This window comes from Barbus barbus (genome assembly GCF_936440315.1).
Source record: "Barbus barbus genome assembly, chromosome: 25".
Lineage (NCBI taxonomy): Eukaryota > Metazoa > Chordata > Actinopteri > Cypriniformes > Cyprinidae > Barbus > Barbus barbus.
Genome location: NC_136753.1, coordinates 3315050 through 3331195, shown reverse-complemented (window position 1 = coordinate 3331195; position 16146 = coordinate 3315050). Strand labels below are relative to the sequence as shown.

At 36.8% G+C, this 16146-nt stretch overlaps 1 protein-coding gene across 3 annotated transcripts in view; it reads right to left on the bottom strand.

Moving 5' to 3' along the window:
• The window catches only part of nbeal1 (neurobeachin-like 1), a 52065-nt gene that overhangs the window by 14594 nt on the left and 21325 nt on the right, over positions 1–16146 (bottom strand). For all 3 annotated transcript variants that reach the window (XM_079378292.1, XM_079378291.1, XM_079378293.1), the window contains exons 11-30: positions 14615–14698; positions 14070–14168; positions 12979–13553; positions 11519–11651; positions 11309–11428; positions 10816–11202; positions 10095–10184; positions 9797–9971; positions 8575–8708; positions 8334–8493; positions 7394–7496; positions 7127–7283; positions 6193–6351; positions 5608–5767; positions 4730–4818; positions 3338–3889; positions 2297–2472; positions 1776–2064; positions 371–682; positions 45–194 (exon numbers count right to left, since the gene is read on the bottom strand). In XM_079378292.1, coding sequence (XP_079234418.1) covers positions 45–194; positions 371–682; positions 1776–2064; positions 2297–2472; positions 3338–3889; positions 4730–4818; positions 5608–5767; positions 6193–6351; positions 7127–7283; positions 7394–7496; positions 8334–8493; positions 8575–8708; positions 9797–9971; positions 10095–10184; positions 10816–11202; positions 11309–11428; positions 11519–11651; positions 12979–13553; positions 14070–14168; positions 14615–14698 — 4104 coding nt within the window. The remainder of the gene's footprint in view (positions 1–44; positions 195–370; positions 683–1775; positions 2065–2296; positions 2473–3337; positions 3890–4729; positions 4819–5607; positions 5768–6192; positions 6352–7126; positions 7284–7393; positions 7497–8333; positions 8494–8574; positions 8709–9796; positions 9972–10094; positions 10185–10815; positions 11203–11308; positions 11429–11518; positions 11652–12978; positions 13554–14069; positions 14169–14614; positions 14699–16146) is intronic.

Below are 16146 nucleotides of genomic sequence, written 5' to 3'. Positions count from 1 at the left end.
AACTTTTGAACAGTGGTATATGTGCGTGTAGAGTTTTTTTGTACCTGAAAGCGTATCTTGCTCTCTCCTCTCTCTCGGTCCCTGCGGTGCAGACTGAGCATGAACGCCTCATAACAGTCCTTCCAGTAAAGGGCCATGTTCTCATGACCCTGACTGAACGTCTCGATCTCATATTGCTTCATGTAGGGAATAATCTGATAAAACAGATACACAAAATTCAGATTTACTAACTTTGTAAATTGCACAGGGTGCAATGAAGAGCAGAAACCAACCAACTACTACAATGTATTAATAGTTAAACATATCAAAAATAGAAAAATATGCGAGACTTCACAACTGTCCTCATTTAGTGTATTAATCCAGGTCTTACATATTTATCCAGATAGACCCTCCACTCCGGAGAGCTACAGTACAGCTGGAAGTCCTCAAAGAAAGACGGACTTCCGTTGGTGTCGGGGAGGGAAGGGAGGTGCAGCTCCATGTAGAGGAGTTTGAAGACTTTGGACAGGAGGGTACGGAGGAGAGGCACTAAAAACGAGTAGGTCTCCTCCGTCCGCTCCTCGCTCACACAGCGCCTGAGGATTCCCTCCACACGGCCCAGAAGATAACAGGCCTCGTCCTGAGAGTCCACCGTCTTCGTCTGCAAGATGCCATTCAGTTTGGCTGTAGCCAGGGCACACACCTGCCAGAACGAGGAACAACATGAATAAATAAAAGATTTCTAGATCTATACTACTGGAGCAAGTTTATGAGTATTAGTTCAAAAGTTTGGGGTTGGTAAGATTTGTTTAATGATTTTAAAACAAGTCTCTCATGTTGACCGAGGCTGTATTTATTTGATCAAAAATACAGTAAAAACAGTAATATTGGGAAATATTATTATTATTATTTCTGTTGTAATATGTTGCAAAATGTATTTTTTTCCTGTGATCAAAGCTGAATTGTCAGCATCATTACAGCAGTCTTCAGTGTCACATGATCCTTCAGAAATCATTCTAATATGCTGATTTAATGCTCAAGAAACATTTCTTGTAATGGCTCATATAGCATATAGTGAGAACATAGAACTCATACTCTAAAAAACACTTCAACTTCATTCAGAGGCCCAATTTGAGCAAAAAAAAAAAAAAAAAATCCCAATTTAGTGCAGTTGCTGACATTCCTACAGCCAAAAAGTGAGATGAAATGCTGATGGCTTTGAATGTAAAATGCATATGAATATCAGTTACTTTTTATCTCCCCATAATTTGTTAGTAAGATAAAAATTGAAATGCTTAGATTTGTGATCAAAGCAAAACATATAATGCAATGCAATGATTGAGAGATGAACAAATAAACGTTCCTCACAAACTCACATTTTAACATCATTACTTAAAAAATAATCAAGTAAAACTAAGTTGCTTAGTTCAGTAAGTGTTCATCTTGAAATATTACTAACAATATGAAAGTTATTCTTAGGTTTACTTGATAAAAATCATTTTATAAAGATTTCACAGCAAAAGAATCATGACCAGAAGGTAGATATACATTTAATTATATTGAAAGGGCTTCTAGTTTTGATGTTTTTAATGTTGAGAACTTAGAGACTTTAGAAATTCACATATCAAATATTATACAGTAGGCTTTATAGGGTTAATGCATCCTTGCTGAATAAAAGCATTAATATCTTTAAAAAAATAATAATTACTGACCCCAAGCTTTTAAACGGTTGCATAAGAGCAAAATATTGGACAAACATATCAACGCATTGGTAATACGACCCTATGATCTCTCACCTGTGGGTCTTCCTGCGCCATGAACCCGAGCAGCAGCCGTAGTCCCACCTGAGACAGCTGGAGCCACTGCGTGCCGGAGGCGTACCACACCATCAGCCCGTCCATCAGAGTCACCGTCTCCTCCAGAACCTTCTCAGTCCACAGAGCGGGATTCACCAGCCCCTCAGCCTGCAGGAAGTCCTGCACCACGTGCAGAAGACGCACCGCGTTCTCCGTGTGCTGCGGCAGTGTGGCCGTCGTCGCCTCTCGGTTATCCGTTACGGCCAATTCCAACATCCTCTCCATCAGACTGTGGAGAAAGACATTAGTAAATGCATTAACAACTAGCTGTTCAGATTGATTTCGATGGCTCAAACTTCAGCAACCAAAAATATATTCAGCTGAAAATTAACTTCCGAAGCGGTGACGTTTAATTATAGCGCATTCATAATGCTACACTTTGACTGTGAAAAATCTATTTTTATGCATCACTAGTATTGAGCAGCAGTTCCAAAGGAAGCACACTTGAGATGTAGTCTGACCTGAGTTTGATGTGGTCGACGGGCAGCAGCAGCTCATTGGCAGTGCCCAGTTTGGTGAGGGCAGAGAACACCTGACCTCTCTCCAGCCAGGCGGTGTCATCTGACCCCTCCACCCCTCTCCACATGACACACAACACGATCTCCAACAGCAGACGCGCCAACTCCTCCTCCGTACGCTGGGCGGCAAGAGAGAGGCTTAAATCAATAAACCACTTCAAAAAGACTGACTGCAAATGAATAGACATTGGCTCTGGATAATAATAGTATTTTTTTGGAAACTAAATACTATTATAAACATATTAGTAATATATAAACTATAATATATATGAACTATTATATTCAATGCTAATCACACTACCTTTCAACAGTTTAGGGATGGAAAGCTTTTTTAATGTTTTTTTAAATAAGTCTCATACTGTATGCTCAAAATCAACATTGAAATCAGTTGTGCTGCGTAATATTTTTGTGGAAACAGTCTTTTTTTTTGGAGAATTCTTAGATGAATAGACCGTTGAAAAGAACAGCATTTATTAGACACAGAAATATTTTGTAACATTTTAAATGTCACTTTTGATCACTTTAATGCATCCTTGTGAATAAAAATAGTAGTGAATTATAATGTGCTAAAGCAATAAGCGGTTTTTACCACAAAAGCTGTGATTTCACCACAGTTTTTACAAAGCTTTTCTAAAATGTTTACAATAGCAATATGATAAAAGTCAACAACGTTTAATAAAAAATTAAAGGCATTAATATTAATAATCAAAATACACAACTATTCTGGCGAGAAAATTAGTTAATCACCCTGTAGCAAGTTGCCACATTAATATTGAATGTGCGGTCACAGATAATAAGCATTTTACAATGCCTTTAAATGTGGCTCATCTATAAATTATATTTTAGTCACTTAACACCTTCATTCTAGTACTTATTATCAAGTACTTCTGGTTAAGAACATGAAAAATAACAAAATAATTAGTACGAGGAAGTGATAAATGTCACGGCCTGCTCCACTGAAACACATCTGATCTTTGGTCTCACCTCACTGTTAAAAGACTCTCCCAGGGACACATTGTCACTAAACAGGAAGTTGTCATCATTTAGAGAGGAAGCTCCAGGGAAGGGCTTTGCGTTCTCCAGAGGAGACGGTGTGCTCTGCATGCTGCCCGGAGTCTGGCTGCCGCTGTCCCCGTGATCGAACAGATGCAGCTGGGACAGGTCCAAACTCAAGACCCCTGCTTTCCCGCCCCAAGCTTTAGGTGTCGGTGCGTCCCCTGGTGTTTCAGAGAGGGACATCAGCTCTCCAGTGTCCAGACTGTCTATGGACCTGCTGTCTGAGGCACTGTCTCGCTCCTCAAGCCTCCCCACGCTGTCTCCCAGAGGCCTGCGCTCCGGAGGAGGCTCCAGGCGGTTTCCTCCGCTGCTGCGGCTCAGCTCGAAACTCCCCAGGCTGGCCGCGTCCCCGCGGCCCGAACCGGAACCTCCGTCGCTCCCGGGGCTCCGGACAAACAAACTCATTAGAGTGCCCTGCCAACACGTCTGCCTGGAGATCTGCAGCGCTGCATCCTGCTGAGACTGAAGCAGCGCATACAGCTGCAGGAAATAAGAGGACGATATATAGGTTGAAAACATTACAAGACATCTAAAGAACATTGCCCTCCAAAAGTTTGGAAACACCCCTGGCAAATAAAGATATAATTTTTTGGTGCAAATACATTAAAGTAACTTGACATTATCATTTAAGACCAGCAATAAAACATAATAATGGCAATATATACATGTGAAAGTCAGACATGCCCCTTTGCCAGCTGTGATGCCTGGTTACTGGTTTAAACTTGGCCCAGGTTTTTAAAAGATTTTTGGGTCAGCACACCTTAATACTGTAGCTTCAACAATTGATTGTCAATTCAAAGTCAACATTTGAATAAACTGACAGCTCGGATGCCCAGATTATGCAGAGCTGTAATAGCTGCTAATGGTGATGAATTCAGTTTGTGTTGTCCTTTATCAGTGCAAAATGATCACAAATTAAAAAGGATTCATGCCAATATTGTCCAGAACCCCACTTTTCTAGGGCGTTTACAAACTTTTGGAGGGCAGTGTATTTCTCTATCATTTTATTTCATTTAGTGCACAGTTAAAGTTTTTTTTTTTTGCAAACAATATTTTATATTAGTTAACGAGAAAGCTGACCTATGAAAATTATGTCCCATGTATGTAAGATATATATATAAAAAAATAAAAAAAACTTAAAATTTTGGTCTTTTCTTCACACAAAGCAACTCTTTTTGTGCTCCATAGAGGAAAAAAAAACTACAACTTTAAAATATTTTATTTTTTAATAAAAAAAAATGCTATTCCTCAGATATGGTTTTACCAAGTTTTTTGTTAGCACTAATAACTGTGGTGTATTGATGTAATAAATGTTCTCACCCTCTTGCATACAGTCAGGCGAACACCGGGCCCGGCTTTATGGGTCAGCAGAACCACAGCCATCAGATCTTTATAGTTTATAACAGTATCTAGAGGACAAATGGAAAAACATTTCACATCACAAATTCAGTGTGTCCTCATCAATGAATGGTGTTTTAATATCATTTTTGTTACCTGAAATAAAATAAACTTCGACAATAATAAAATATAAAAAACATACAATATAAATATTATACTAATGTAATATAAAAAACATTTATTTAGGTTTAGATTATTTTAAATTTCTCGATGTATACTAAAATGCCTGAAACTGAAATAAAATTAATGAAAACTACATATAAAAAAAAGAAAATAAAAATAACAAAAACCATATATTTCATAAAAACTAGTATCTTAATGATACTGAAATTACACTCAGATTACATAGAGAGAGCAAGATACAGAGAGAGAAAAACAGCAATGATTACAATTTTTTATATATTTTACATACATTTTTCATTATGCATTTGCTTTGAAAATATGAAAATTATTTTGATTTTTTTTTTCAACCAAAATCCTTATAAATATATCATTATTAAACAGTCCAGTCAAAATGAAAATTCTCACTCAAACCTCTAAGGCTTTGGTCTGTGGAACAAGAAGTCGGTAAGCAAACAGTATCGGCTCCCCTTGACTTCCATTGTATGAACAAAAAATAAAATGGTCAGTGGGAACGTGAAATTGTTTGTTTACCAACATACTTAAAAAAAATCTTATTTTCTGTTCCCCAGAGGAAAGCAACTCATACGTGTTTGAATAACTGATGACAGAATTGTCATATTTGGAGGGACTATGACTTTAACAGCGTACTGCATGTGCTGGGTTTTCATCAGACTGACCAGTAGACAGCACTTGGTGAAGGAGGCACTTGATGAGGGTGGACGTGAGGTGCAGGTCTGAGAGCAGCAGACTGAGGCCAGAGTATCCCACGTCCCTCAAGCGTAACCTCTGTTTGCTCTTCTCATACACACGGTCACACTTCAGCATCCGCTCAAACAGCTGCAGAACACACAACACCATTCAGACTAATCACACTTGCATTTGACAGATTCAGAACTTTCAGTTTAATTTAACACAGTCATTATGAAATATTTTATAATGCATTATGCATCAAATTTATAGTTAATGAGCATTCTAATGTGAATATATAACAAAATATAGTTACTGTGACTTTACAAATTATTAGAATGAATAATAAGTAATGAGTAAGCTACAATTTAACATTTACTGCTGCAGAATGCCGTCTCATTCTGACGGCACCCATTCACTACAGAAGAGCCATTGGTGAGCAAGTGATGTAATGCTACATTTCTCCAAATCTGTTCCCATGACGAAACAAATTCATCAACATCCTGTTTTTGCTTTTTCAAATCTGTAACTGACAGTAGTTGCTTTAGAGAAGCTGCTCAGAGTATGAAGTTCACCTTGAAGATGAGCTCTCGGAGGCGGTCGGAGTGTTTGTTGTTGAGCAGCAGGGCGTAGCAGGAGTCGGCTGCTCCCGGTTCAAACAGCAGCAGGAAGAGCTGGTCCCGCGCCACGCTGGTCTGTAGCAGAGTCAGCAGCAGCTCCAGGATCCCACACAGCTGCAAGAGCACATGTACTGATTTCAACTCCACGTTTAGTTAATGTTTATTGCTAATAAGTGATAAGAGCAGGAGAAACCGGAAGAGACAGTGATTAAATAAATTGGCAGGGCAGTAAATCCAGTTTGTTAAAGCACGTTGAGGTTTAGAAATAATTAAAATGGAGAAAGACAGAGGATGTTTGCTCTACTGATTAGGGCAAATCAATAACATAAAGGAGAGAGCTTCTTTCCTAGACACAAATACACAGACACACACACTCAGACAAAGAGTTAGACATTACCTTATCACCATATAGAATAGAACTAGTTAAGGAAGCCTTGTGCAATCAGGCTGACAGTTAGCATATTTCTGCTTAAATATTTTTGAAGCGTGATTTATATGCAGAATTATGAATTTAATTTGTAATCTTGTAATAAAGTAGCTAAAAGTTATCATGTAACTGAATTTAATTAAAACAATGCTCAAGAAAAACTAAAAAATTGATGTGAAAATACTGAAAAAACTATTTAAAGATTCCCTGAAATGTAGTCTTGCAACTTAATTTAAACTTATGAAAATTAATGAATGCCTTGCTAACTTTGTAAATAGTTGTAAATAATAAACAATGCAAAAAATTAAGCAGCACTGTTTTCAACATTGATGATAATAATCAGAAATGTTTCTTGAGCAGCAAATCAGATGATTTCTGAAGGATCACTGAAGACACGAGTAATGATGCTGAAAATTCACAGCAGTAAATTATGTGAGTCTGCCAGCATCTTCCTCTTCTCACCTGTTCCTCATCTCCAATGGCAGCGATGTATCCCAGAATGCTCTGGATCTCCTCATGGGTGGTTCCCTTGCTGATGTAATACTTCAGAAGGCCACAGAGAGAAGCTCTGATTGTCTTGATGTCGTCCTCACTCAGATCTGCATCTTTACTTCCAGAACTAGAAAGGAAAGAGAGAACAGATTTGATGGAGACTGACTCGATGGAGAGAGAAAGAGGCAGAACAGCTGTGAGGTGATGGCAAAGGGATTGTGAGAGAAGTAGTCTTACCCATAGTAAAGGCGAACTGTGTCCAGCAGGAACTGCACTCCATATTTCTTCCTGAACTGCTTCCTGCTGTCTTTGACGACAGTGGACATGTACTGGATGTGACCTTCACCACGAAAAACACATTAAGATCAGCGCACAAGTATAAGTGCCCAAAAAACTGTGAGAGTGAACAGAGCAAAAGGCTCTGAAGGATTTTTCCCATTCATTTTCTTCATGGGGATTTCAGAGTTTTGAAATCCATCTTCCAGATTATGGGTAATCCAGTTTTGTAATTAGATTTAAACATGATGTTTTAAAAAAAATAATTGAAAAATCACAAAAACTTGATTCTACAGAAGAATATATATGCATTTTCTTTTATGTATTATAAAAGATAAATACAATTATTGCAGGGACAAATTAATAGCCAATTAAAACTTTTACTTCATTTATTTTTTTAAATGTAGTTAAATAAAATAACGAAACTATACATTAAAGATATAATTTAATTTAAAAAAAGACATGTACATATATATATATATATATATATACTGTATAAAACACTTTAATCAATGTGTTTTAAAACGTAAATTAATAAAACCATAAAGTAAATTAATAAATAATTTTATATGCACATTTTAAACTGTATTTAAAAATGAGCTTTTTTATTCATTTGTCAATTGAGTTGATTTGTCAAAAATAAATGTTGCTATGGAGAAAACGAATGGGATTTTCACTTCCACAACTCGACTGTTGCTCTCTACAATCAGAAACCATTAAAACATTCAACAAAAATAATGAAAATCAGATTGTGTAACAAAAGTATGCGATAAACAAAACAGTTTGCTTGTTTAAACAAACAAATGCAGCATGAATAAATCCCCCAAACACACACACACAGACACACACACGCACACACGCACACACGCACACACACACACACACACACACACAGACTGACCAATGCGCAGTGGGAAATCTCCTTGGTTCCAGATGCTGAAGTTGAAGAGCAGGTGTGTGTGGAGCTGCTGCAGAAGCTGTGAGTTCTTCTCATACGTCATCTGCTCAGTCAACAGCTGAACCGCCACCAGCACGCTCACGTCCACCAGGAACACTGGCAGCTGCGCACACACACACACACAGCGAATGAAGACATACAGAGTGAAACACTGAAGAACCACAAGGAAGAGAACTATGGGTACCTTCTGCAGCAGAGCTCCTAATGTGGCCACAGCGTGTGAGTGCAGAAGGGTTTCCTGGTTTATGGGATGCCTCTGCAGGAAATGCTTGATCACCAGCAAGAACGTCGCCACAAGATTCTTCTCCAGTCTGGCCTCTGAATAATAAATGTTTACAAACATCATATCGCAACATTAAGACGTATTAATCAAAAATACAGAAAAGAGGCAGGCAGTGACATCTTTAAGATGCAAAAGATTAGTCACATAAGCAAACAACATGGTTATTATAGTATTATTTATATATTATTTAGTCATTTTTAATTAGATATTACTTTTATATTTTGACTTTTAATATTCATTTTAGTTGAAGTTTTAGTAATTTTATGTGCTTTTGTCTTTTTTACCATTTACATATTTACTATATTTCTACTTCACTTATATTTTTAGTTTTACTAATGTTAGTACTTTATATAATAGTAATAATTTAAACCTATTTAATTGTAGTTCTTTTCTTTTTTTTAAGAGTTTGTCATTTAATTTTTTTTTCAGCCTTATTTATATATTGATGAAAATAATTTTTAGCAGTTTTAGTCATAAATTTAATCATAAATACAGAAAAGGAGCAGGCGATGAGATCCTTGAGATGCAAAATATCTTTTATTTTTTATATTTTCACTTTTAGTAATTTTATGTGCTTTTGTCATTTTTACTATTTTTATATTTCTTTTTTTATTTTATTTAATTCATTATTTGACAGGGACAGTAGACAGTCAGAAAACTGCCCCAGAATTAGCTACAGAGCTAAATTTCATCTGCTGTCCCTGGGCAGGGAAATACAAAACAAATTATGTGACAAAAAACATCAGTATAATACCATTTACAGTAAAATCCCTCCAAAATTTTACATAAAAAATATGATTTCTCACATAGAAACTACAATCCAAATTTCTACTAAATATCCCCTATAAATAATACAAAGCATCATCCTACAAACAATTATAACAATTTTACAACTCAAAATTTCATTCTGTTTCACTTTCATTTATTTCAGTTTTTGGTAACTTTAGTAATGACACTTTTTTAGTAATTAAATTTAAATTAAATGTAACTTTTTTCTAATTTCTATTTCAATTTTTTCTTCTTTAAGTTTTTCATCTAATATTTATATTTTATTTTAGCATTACTTTTATCAATTAAAAAATATATATATAGTTTTAGTTACTTATAAAGAGCGTTTGCTCACCTGATGCTCTGTTTGAGGGCAGTATGACCCAGTCTCCATCAGCAGGTGTGGCTGAGTCGGGGGTGATGAACTCTGACCCCGAGGGGTCCACGTGATGCAAATCAGGGCTTAACAAAGTCAACTGTTCCAAGATTGGGAGCAACACAGGAAGCCCCCCAACACAGTTGATCATGTCCTATGAAAGACCAGAGAGCGTGTGAGTATGTGTTTAAGTAGAAGGAGACTTGGACAGATTACAACACTCAGAGCAGTAATGGATGAAAAGCAATGTTCAAAGGAAGGGAAACTGCATACATACTTTGATATCCCAGTTGACTACTTTATTTCCTGTCAGGCGACCGTGCAGCATATTAGGGGACAAATCCAGACAAATTGGCTTTCTACATGCCTGTACATGCAAAAGGACAACGATTAGTCATGTACATTTCGCAAACAGGAGTAATTGACATTTATGATGTTCCAGAGCAAATACATAAATGAGTGTTTATTTTTCATTTCGGTCACTTGTGCAACTGTCTCAGCCGTTGCTTTTTAATCAAACATACATCAACTTATTAAGCATGCCTTAAACATTTACATACAATACCATTTAAAAGTATTGGGGTCGGTAAAATATTTTAATGTTTTTGAAAGAAGTCTTTTCTGCTCAACAAGGCAAAATGTATTTGATCAAAAATAGTAAAAAATTTTAATATTATGAAATATTATTACATTTAAAAAAATATTATTTTCTGTTTGATAATATTTATAAAATATAATTTATTCCTGTGATCAAAGCTGAATTTTCAAAAGAAGGTCAAGATAAAATATATATATATATATATATATATATATATATATATATATATATATATATATATATATATATATATATATATATATATATATATATATATATATATATATATATATATATATATATATATATATATATATATATGTGTGTGTGTGTGTATGCATGTATGCATCATTTTATATAGCTCAGCCCTAGTTTACATTGACCTATAAAGACAGCCCACCTTTGGAGAATAGTGTAGCAGAAGTTTGGGCGCCAGGTCTCCGAGTTCAGCCTCTTGACTTTTAAAGGGAGAAATACAGTTTGGTCCTGCGCTACAGAGGGCTTTGACGTGACTGGCTTGGAGGGGCTCGTGGAAGACCATGACACTTCCCAGCTGCCCTTGCAGTGAGGTGGGACTGCCCCACTCGCTGTCCTGAGTCCCAGCGGAAATCAGTTTGGTGACGGACTCAGGTTTGGTCCCTAGCAGGCCGCCCCAGCCCGGGAGGATAGCGCCAAAGGATGAGCGTCCGGAAGGATTGCCTCCGGAAAACGGTGGATCTGGGATCTGAGAGGGAGGAGGCGTCGTGGTGCGGTGACCTGCTGAACCGATACAGCATGACGTGAAGGCCTGAGAGAGAGATACACACAATAAAAAAACTAAACCGAACTGACACATGGAGTCTTTTAGGTGGGTTTTCAAATACAAAACGTATTTAGAGAGCTGTTTCTCTCACCTCAGTCATGGTTGGGTATTTTAAAGGTGCTGATAGTTTCTGTTGTCCATCAACAAAGATGTAGACCTGGCTCTGGCCAAACGGCCTCTTCCCCGGCACGTGAACCACACCAATACTGTGCTGAAGGTCAAATACAAACCAGACATCAATTCATCCATGGTATATAAATACAAGTACAAGTACAAACTCTTCTTTGGTCATGTGACTCACCCAGAGCGAATCACAGAAGCAGTAGTCAGGCAGCATGACGGTGACGTATTCTTTCTTAGTGCACACGGCAACCACAAGCACTCCGGCTGAACTGATAAAGGCCTCGAACCCGGTGCCGCCCGGGGTGAAAAAACTACACACAAACCAATAAATCAGTCCTCAGCCATCATAGTAAAAAAAAGAAATTATATACTACAATTAGAAGGGACACACACACATGTTGGTTTTTGTGGTTTATGGGGACTCTCCATAGGCGTAATGGTTTTTATACTGAACAAACTGTGTGTGCTATTGCCCTACACCAACCCTACACCTAAACTTAGCCCTCACAGGAGACTTTGTGCATTTTTAGATTTTCAAAAAAACACCATTTAGTATGTTTTTTAAGCCTTTTGAATTACGGGGACATAGGCAGTGTCCTCATAAACCACCTTCATATTGTAATACCTCTGTCATACCCATGTCATTATACAAATTTGTGTCCTCATAAACCACATAAACATGCACACTGGAGACTGTAAATTAAAAAAAAACAAAATTTCCCCCCAAATTTTAAATTGACATAAAAATTGTTTAAAAAAATAACAACTAAAAGCATAAAACACAACATCAAGAAGCTAAAAAAATATATATATATATTTTTTAAAAACAGCAAGATGTAATGCAACAGCCAAATACATAATGTGCCGAATACGCAAAAAATAAAAAATAGTGCACACAATAGTGCATTGTCCTATCAAATATTCACCCCTATTCTTTATATCATACAACATATAAAAAAATATATAACAAAATTTTTTAATGATTGTATACATTTTTTTCTAAAATTTACTTTAATTAAAAAAAAACATCTCATATACTACCATATATCATATACTACAATTCAAAAGTTTGGGGACAGTAAATTGATACTTTTATTCAGAAAGGCTACGCTACATTACAACTGATCAACAGTGATGGTAAAGGCACAATATTTCCATTTTAAATTAATAAATAGAATATTTTTTTAAACTTTCCATTCATTAAATACTGTATTTATGTGTATTATGGTTTTCACAAAAAACTAAGTTTTCAAAAACTGTTGGGTTGTCAAAATCAGCATATTAGAATGATTTCTGAAGGATCATGGGACAATGAAGACCTGAGTAATGATGCTAAAAATACAGCTTTTATCACAGGAATAAATTATATTTTAAAATATACTCTCATAGAAAAATTGTAATGATATTTCATAATATTACTGTTTTTACTGTATTTCAAATAAAAAAATATAAATAAATATATCCTTGGTGAGCACAAGACACTTTGTAAACAAACATAAAAAAAAACTTGCGGTGGTGTATATAATGAAGAGTAGTGTATTAAAAAAAAATACTGAAAAAATGGAATAAACGGCTGATTTTTCCTTCTTCCTTTCCCAGCAAAAATCACCATCCCACAAACTCTATTTCCATTCTCACCTATACAGCTGCTTCCTCTTCTCTCCTTTACTGGGCGGGCCCAGCTGATCTTGGTCCAATGACAGCCAAGCAAAGAAGCTGAAGGCAGAGCCTGGCCAACGGAGGATGGTCGGCACAGCGATGCCAGCCATGGGCGGCGACAGATCAAAGTACTGCATAGCGCTCTCCAGGCCCTGTTTGCGCACCATCCCCAGGAGCGCCCGCAGCACCGGTCCCACATACGGGTGAGCATGGCCCGGCTCGTCCTGACGCAGGAGTCTCAACAGATACTGGAGCTCAGAGGAACTCAGCGACTGGCTGCCTAACGATCCCAGCAGGCCCACCAGACTCTCGGCACAGGTCCGGTGCAGCCGCTCGTGTCTCTCCAGAGCCGACAGCACTCTGTCAGTCATGCAGGAGTTGACGCAGGTGGCTCGCGTGCGCCGGTTCAGACCGCAGATGCGCCGGAGCCAGTCGGCAGTGAAGATCTGCAGCTCGGCAGAGTCCAGCTCTGGAAGCCACTGGATCAGGAGCAGGAGAGGGTCCACGTTACTGATGCCCAGGAAACCCACGGACGAATGCTCACCCTCAACAGCCTGCAGGAAGACAGCGATGAGAAGAGAGAAAGTGAAACGGCTCCTTTCCAAACGTAGTGAGCTGCCCACTTAGGGAGAATTTAAAGGTAGCCAGATCACTCGAGATAGATGTGAATACCAAGTGTAAGCATCCTGATTGTTCTTTATAGCTGAATCAAACAACGACAGCTATTAAATATAACTGAATCAACACTGAACTTGAGATGAGTAATGACACTTTTTAGAGCAGAATTTGAATTTGTCTCATATTTACGGTCACTGAATAAAAAATTAAAAAAGGTAATTGCGACTTTTTATCTCACATTTCAGATTTTTCTATTGTGCAATTCTGACTTTATCTCACAATTCTGACTTTTTTTACATCTCAGAATTGCATCATATAAACTCACAATTCTGACTTAATTTCTCACAATTGCGTGTACATCTTACAAAAAAAGGGGCGTTGACTTGAGAAAAAAAATGGGGAAAATAACATGATGTGACTGACTCACAGGAAACAGGAAGTGTTTAACTCACCATGTTCATGAGTTCCTTCAGCAGGTGTCTGGACGGCTGACCCAGTGACACCAACACCTCATACAGGTGAGTGTAGCCAATCCGCTCCTTAAACACTTCCTACAAGGGAACGAGGCGGTTTTATTTACTATAAATAGTTCAATGACTAGTTTCACAGCTCTAGCCCTAGTCATCATGTACTAAAAGAATTAGCATTGTAAATATGATTTTTCCAAGTTGTAAATAAAGCAAAAATAATTGGAGTGTGTTTTACAAGAAAATTCAATTTCAGTTTTAATAAATGACATTAAGATATATTACAATAGAAAACAGTTATTTTAAACTGTAATATTTCACAATATTACTGTTTTCATTGCATTTTGATTAGATTAATGCAGCCTTGGCTAGCAGAACAGACTATAACATTAAAAAAATGTAGTGAACTTGAATGGTAATGTATAAGTTTCTTTATGTAAAAATCCTATTATAAAATTTGACTTTAGTCCCATTCCAGATAGGAATCCTGAACACAAAGTCTAATGATGGATCACTTGATTAAAACAAACCTTTGCAGCAGGCGACTTGTGCATCACTGTCGTGAGAGTTTTGATCGTTGCCACAGCAAGAGAGTCAAGCCTCCCTTGGAACACCTGATTGGAGGAAAACACAGTCAATCAAGAGATCCAGCCAATGGCTGAAGACTCCGTACAGCATGAGGGCTGTTCTATTCCTGCCCTCTCTGTCCACTTTGCCATGCAAATGATGAGTGAAAAGCCATGACGAATGGCAAAAATGCTACAACAGAACCATGCTTACATGAAAAGGCAGGAATAGAATCAGACATTGTGGGTGAAAATTTAAAAATGTTGATTATCTTTGTGAAATTGTTTGAGTTCTGAGCCTCTGATATACACAATATCAGACCATCAGTACTCAGATCTGAAACTAAAAACTCCCCAACACCAACACCAACCAATACACCGAATACACACACTTCATATACATACTGACAACGTATCCCCTGCACAACCCAGAAAATCTGTCCAGCCACGCCGTGTCATGAGACTCCTGATTGGATGATTGCAAAAATCACATGACGTTCAATCTGCCATTGCAATTGGCTAGTTCATTAGGTGTAAGAATACGACAAAGGCTGGCTGGAGAGTGACGAACACTGAGTAGCAATAAACAGAATAAGACATGAAATCAAGGAGGTACTTCTATACAGCGTGAAACACACAGCTACAGGCCGATAATCTCAAAGCTGCTGGAGTCACAGCATTCTAACCCTGTTACCAAACCACCAGAGGACAGGCGAGGGGGGAACGGGAGGGAAACAAGCAAAGCAAAATATATCAAATGAGATGATTATGGAAAGCATGACTGAGTAAATAAACTTTAGACCACTCCATTACAAGCTTCTACATTCACAGCACTTTACATGAAGAAATGGACTGATATTTGTTAGCTTCTGCAATGAGAAAGTCACTTCTGGTGTCATTTTATTGGGATATGACAAATGCAAATACATGCAAGTATAAGTAATATAAGCAAAAATGTACCATTTTAAATATTACATTTATTATATATTGTTAAAGATCGTGGGCAATGTGGCAATATAAATGTTATGGAAAATGTATCTAAAAACCACTGAAAAAGTTAATTTAAATGTGAAACTAGTGTTAGGCCAATATTTTAGCCAATATTAGACTATAATGAGAATATCAGTATATGCCAATATCCATATTCAGTTGGTTGATTAACAGAAAACGTTAAGAAACATTTAATGTATTAGTTTTTAAGTAAATCTTGTAATAGTACGTGTAATTTCAAAAATTAAAATGACGTTTAATTTCAGCAAATTCATGTACGTTATTTACCAATATTATATTGTTTTTTATTATTATTTGTTAAATTAGTACTTTATATTATATTCATTATTATCTAAATTTATATCATAAAATGAGTTTTCATTCTATATTATTGTGTGTATACATAATATAAACTTTATTAACACATTCATATTGTACTAATATATATATATATATACACACACACACATTAGTGCTGTCAAATGATGAATCGCAATTAAACGATT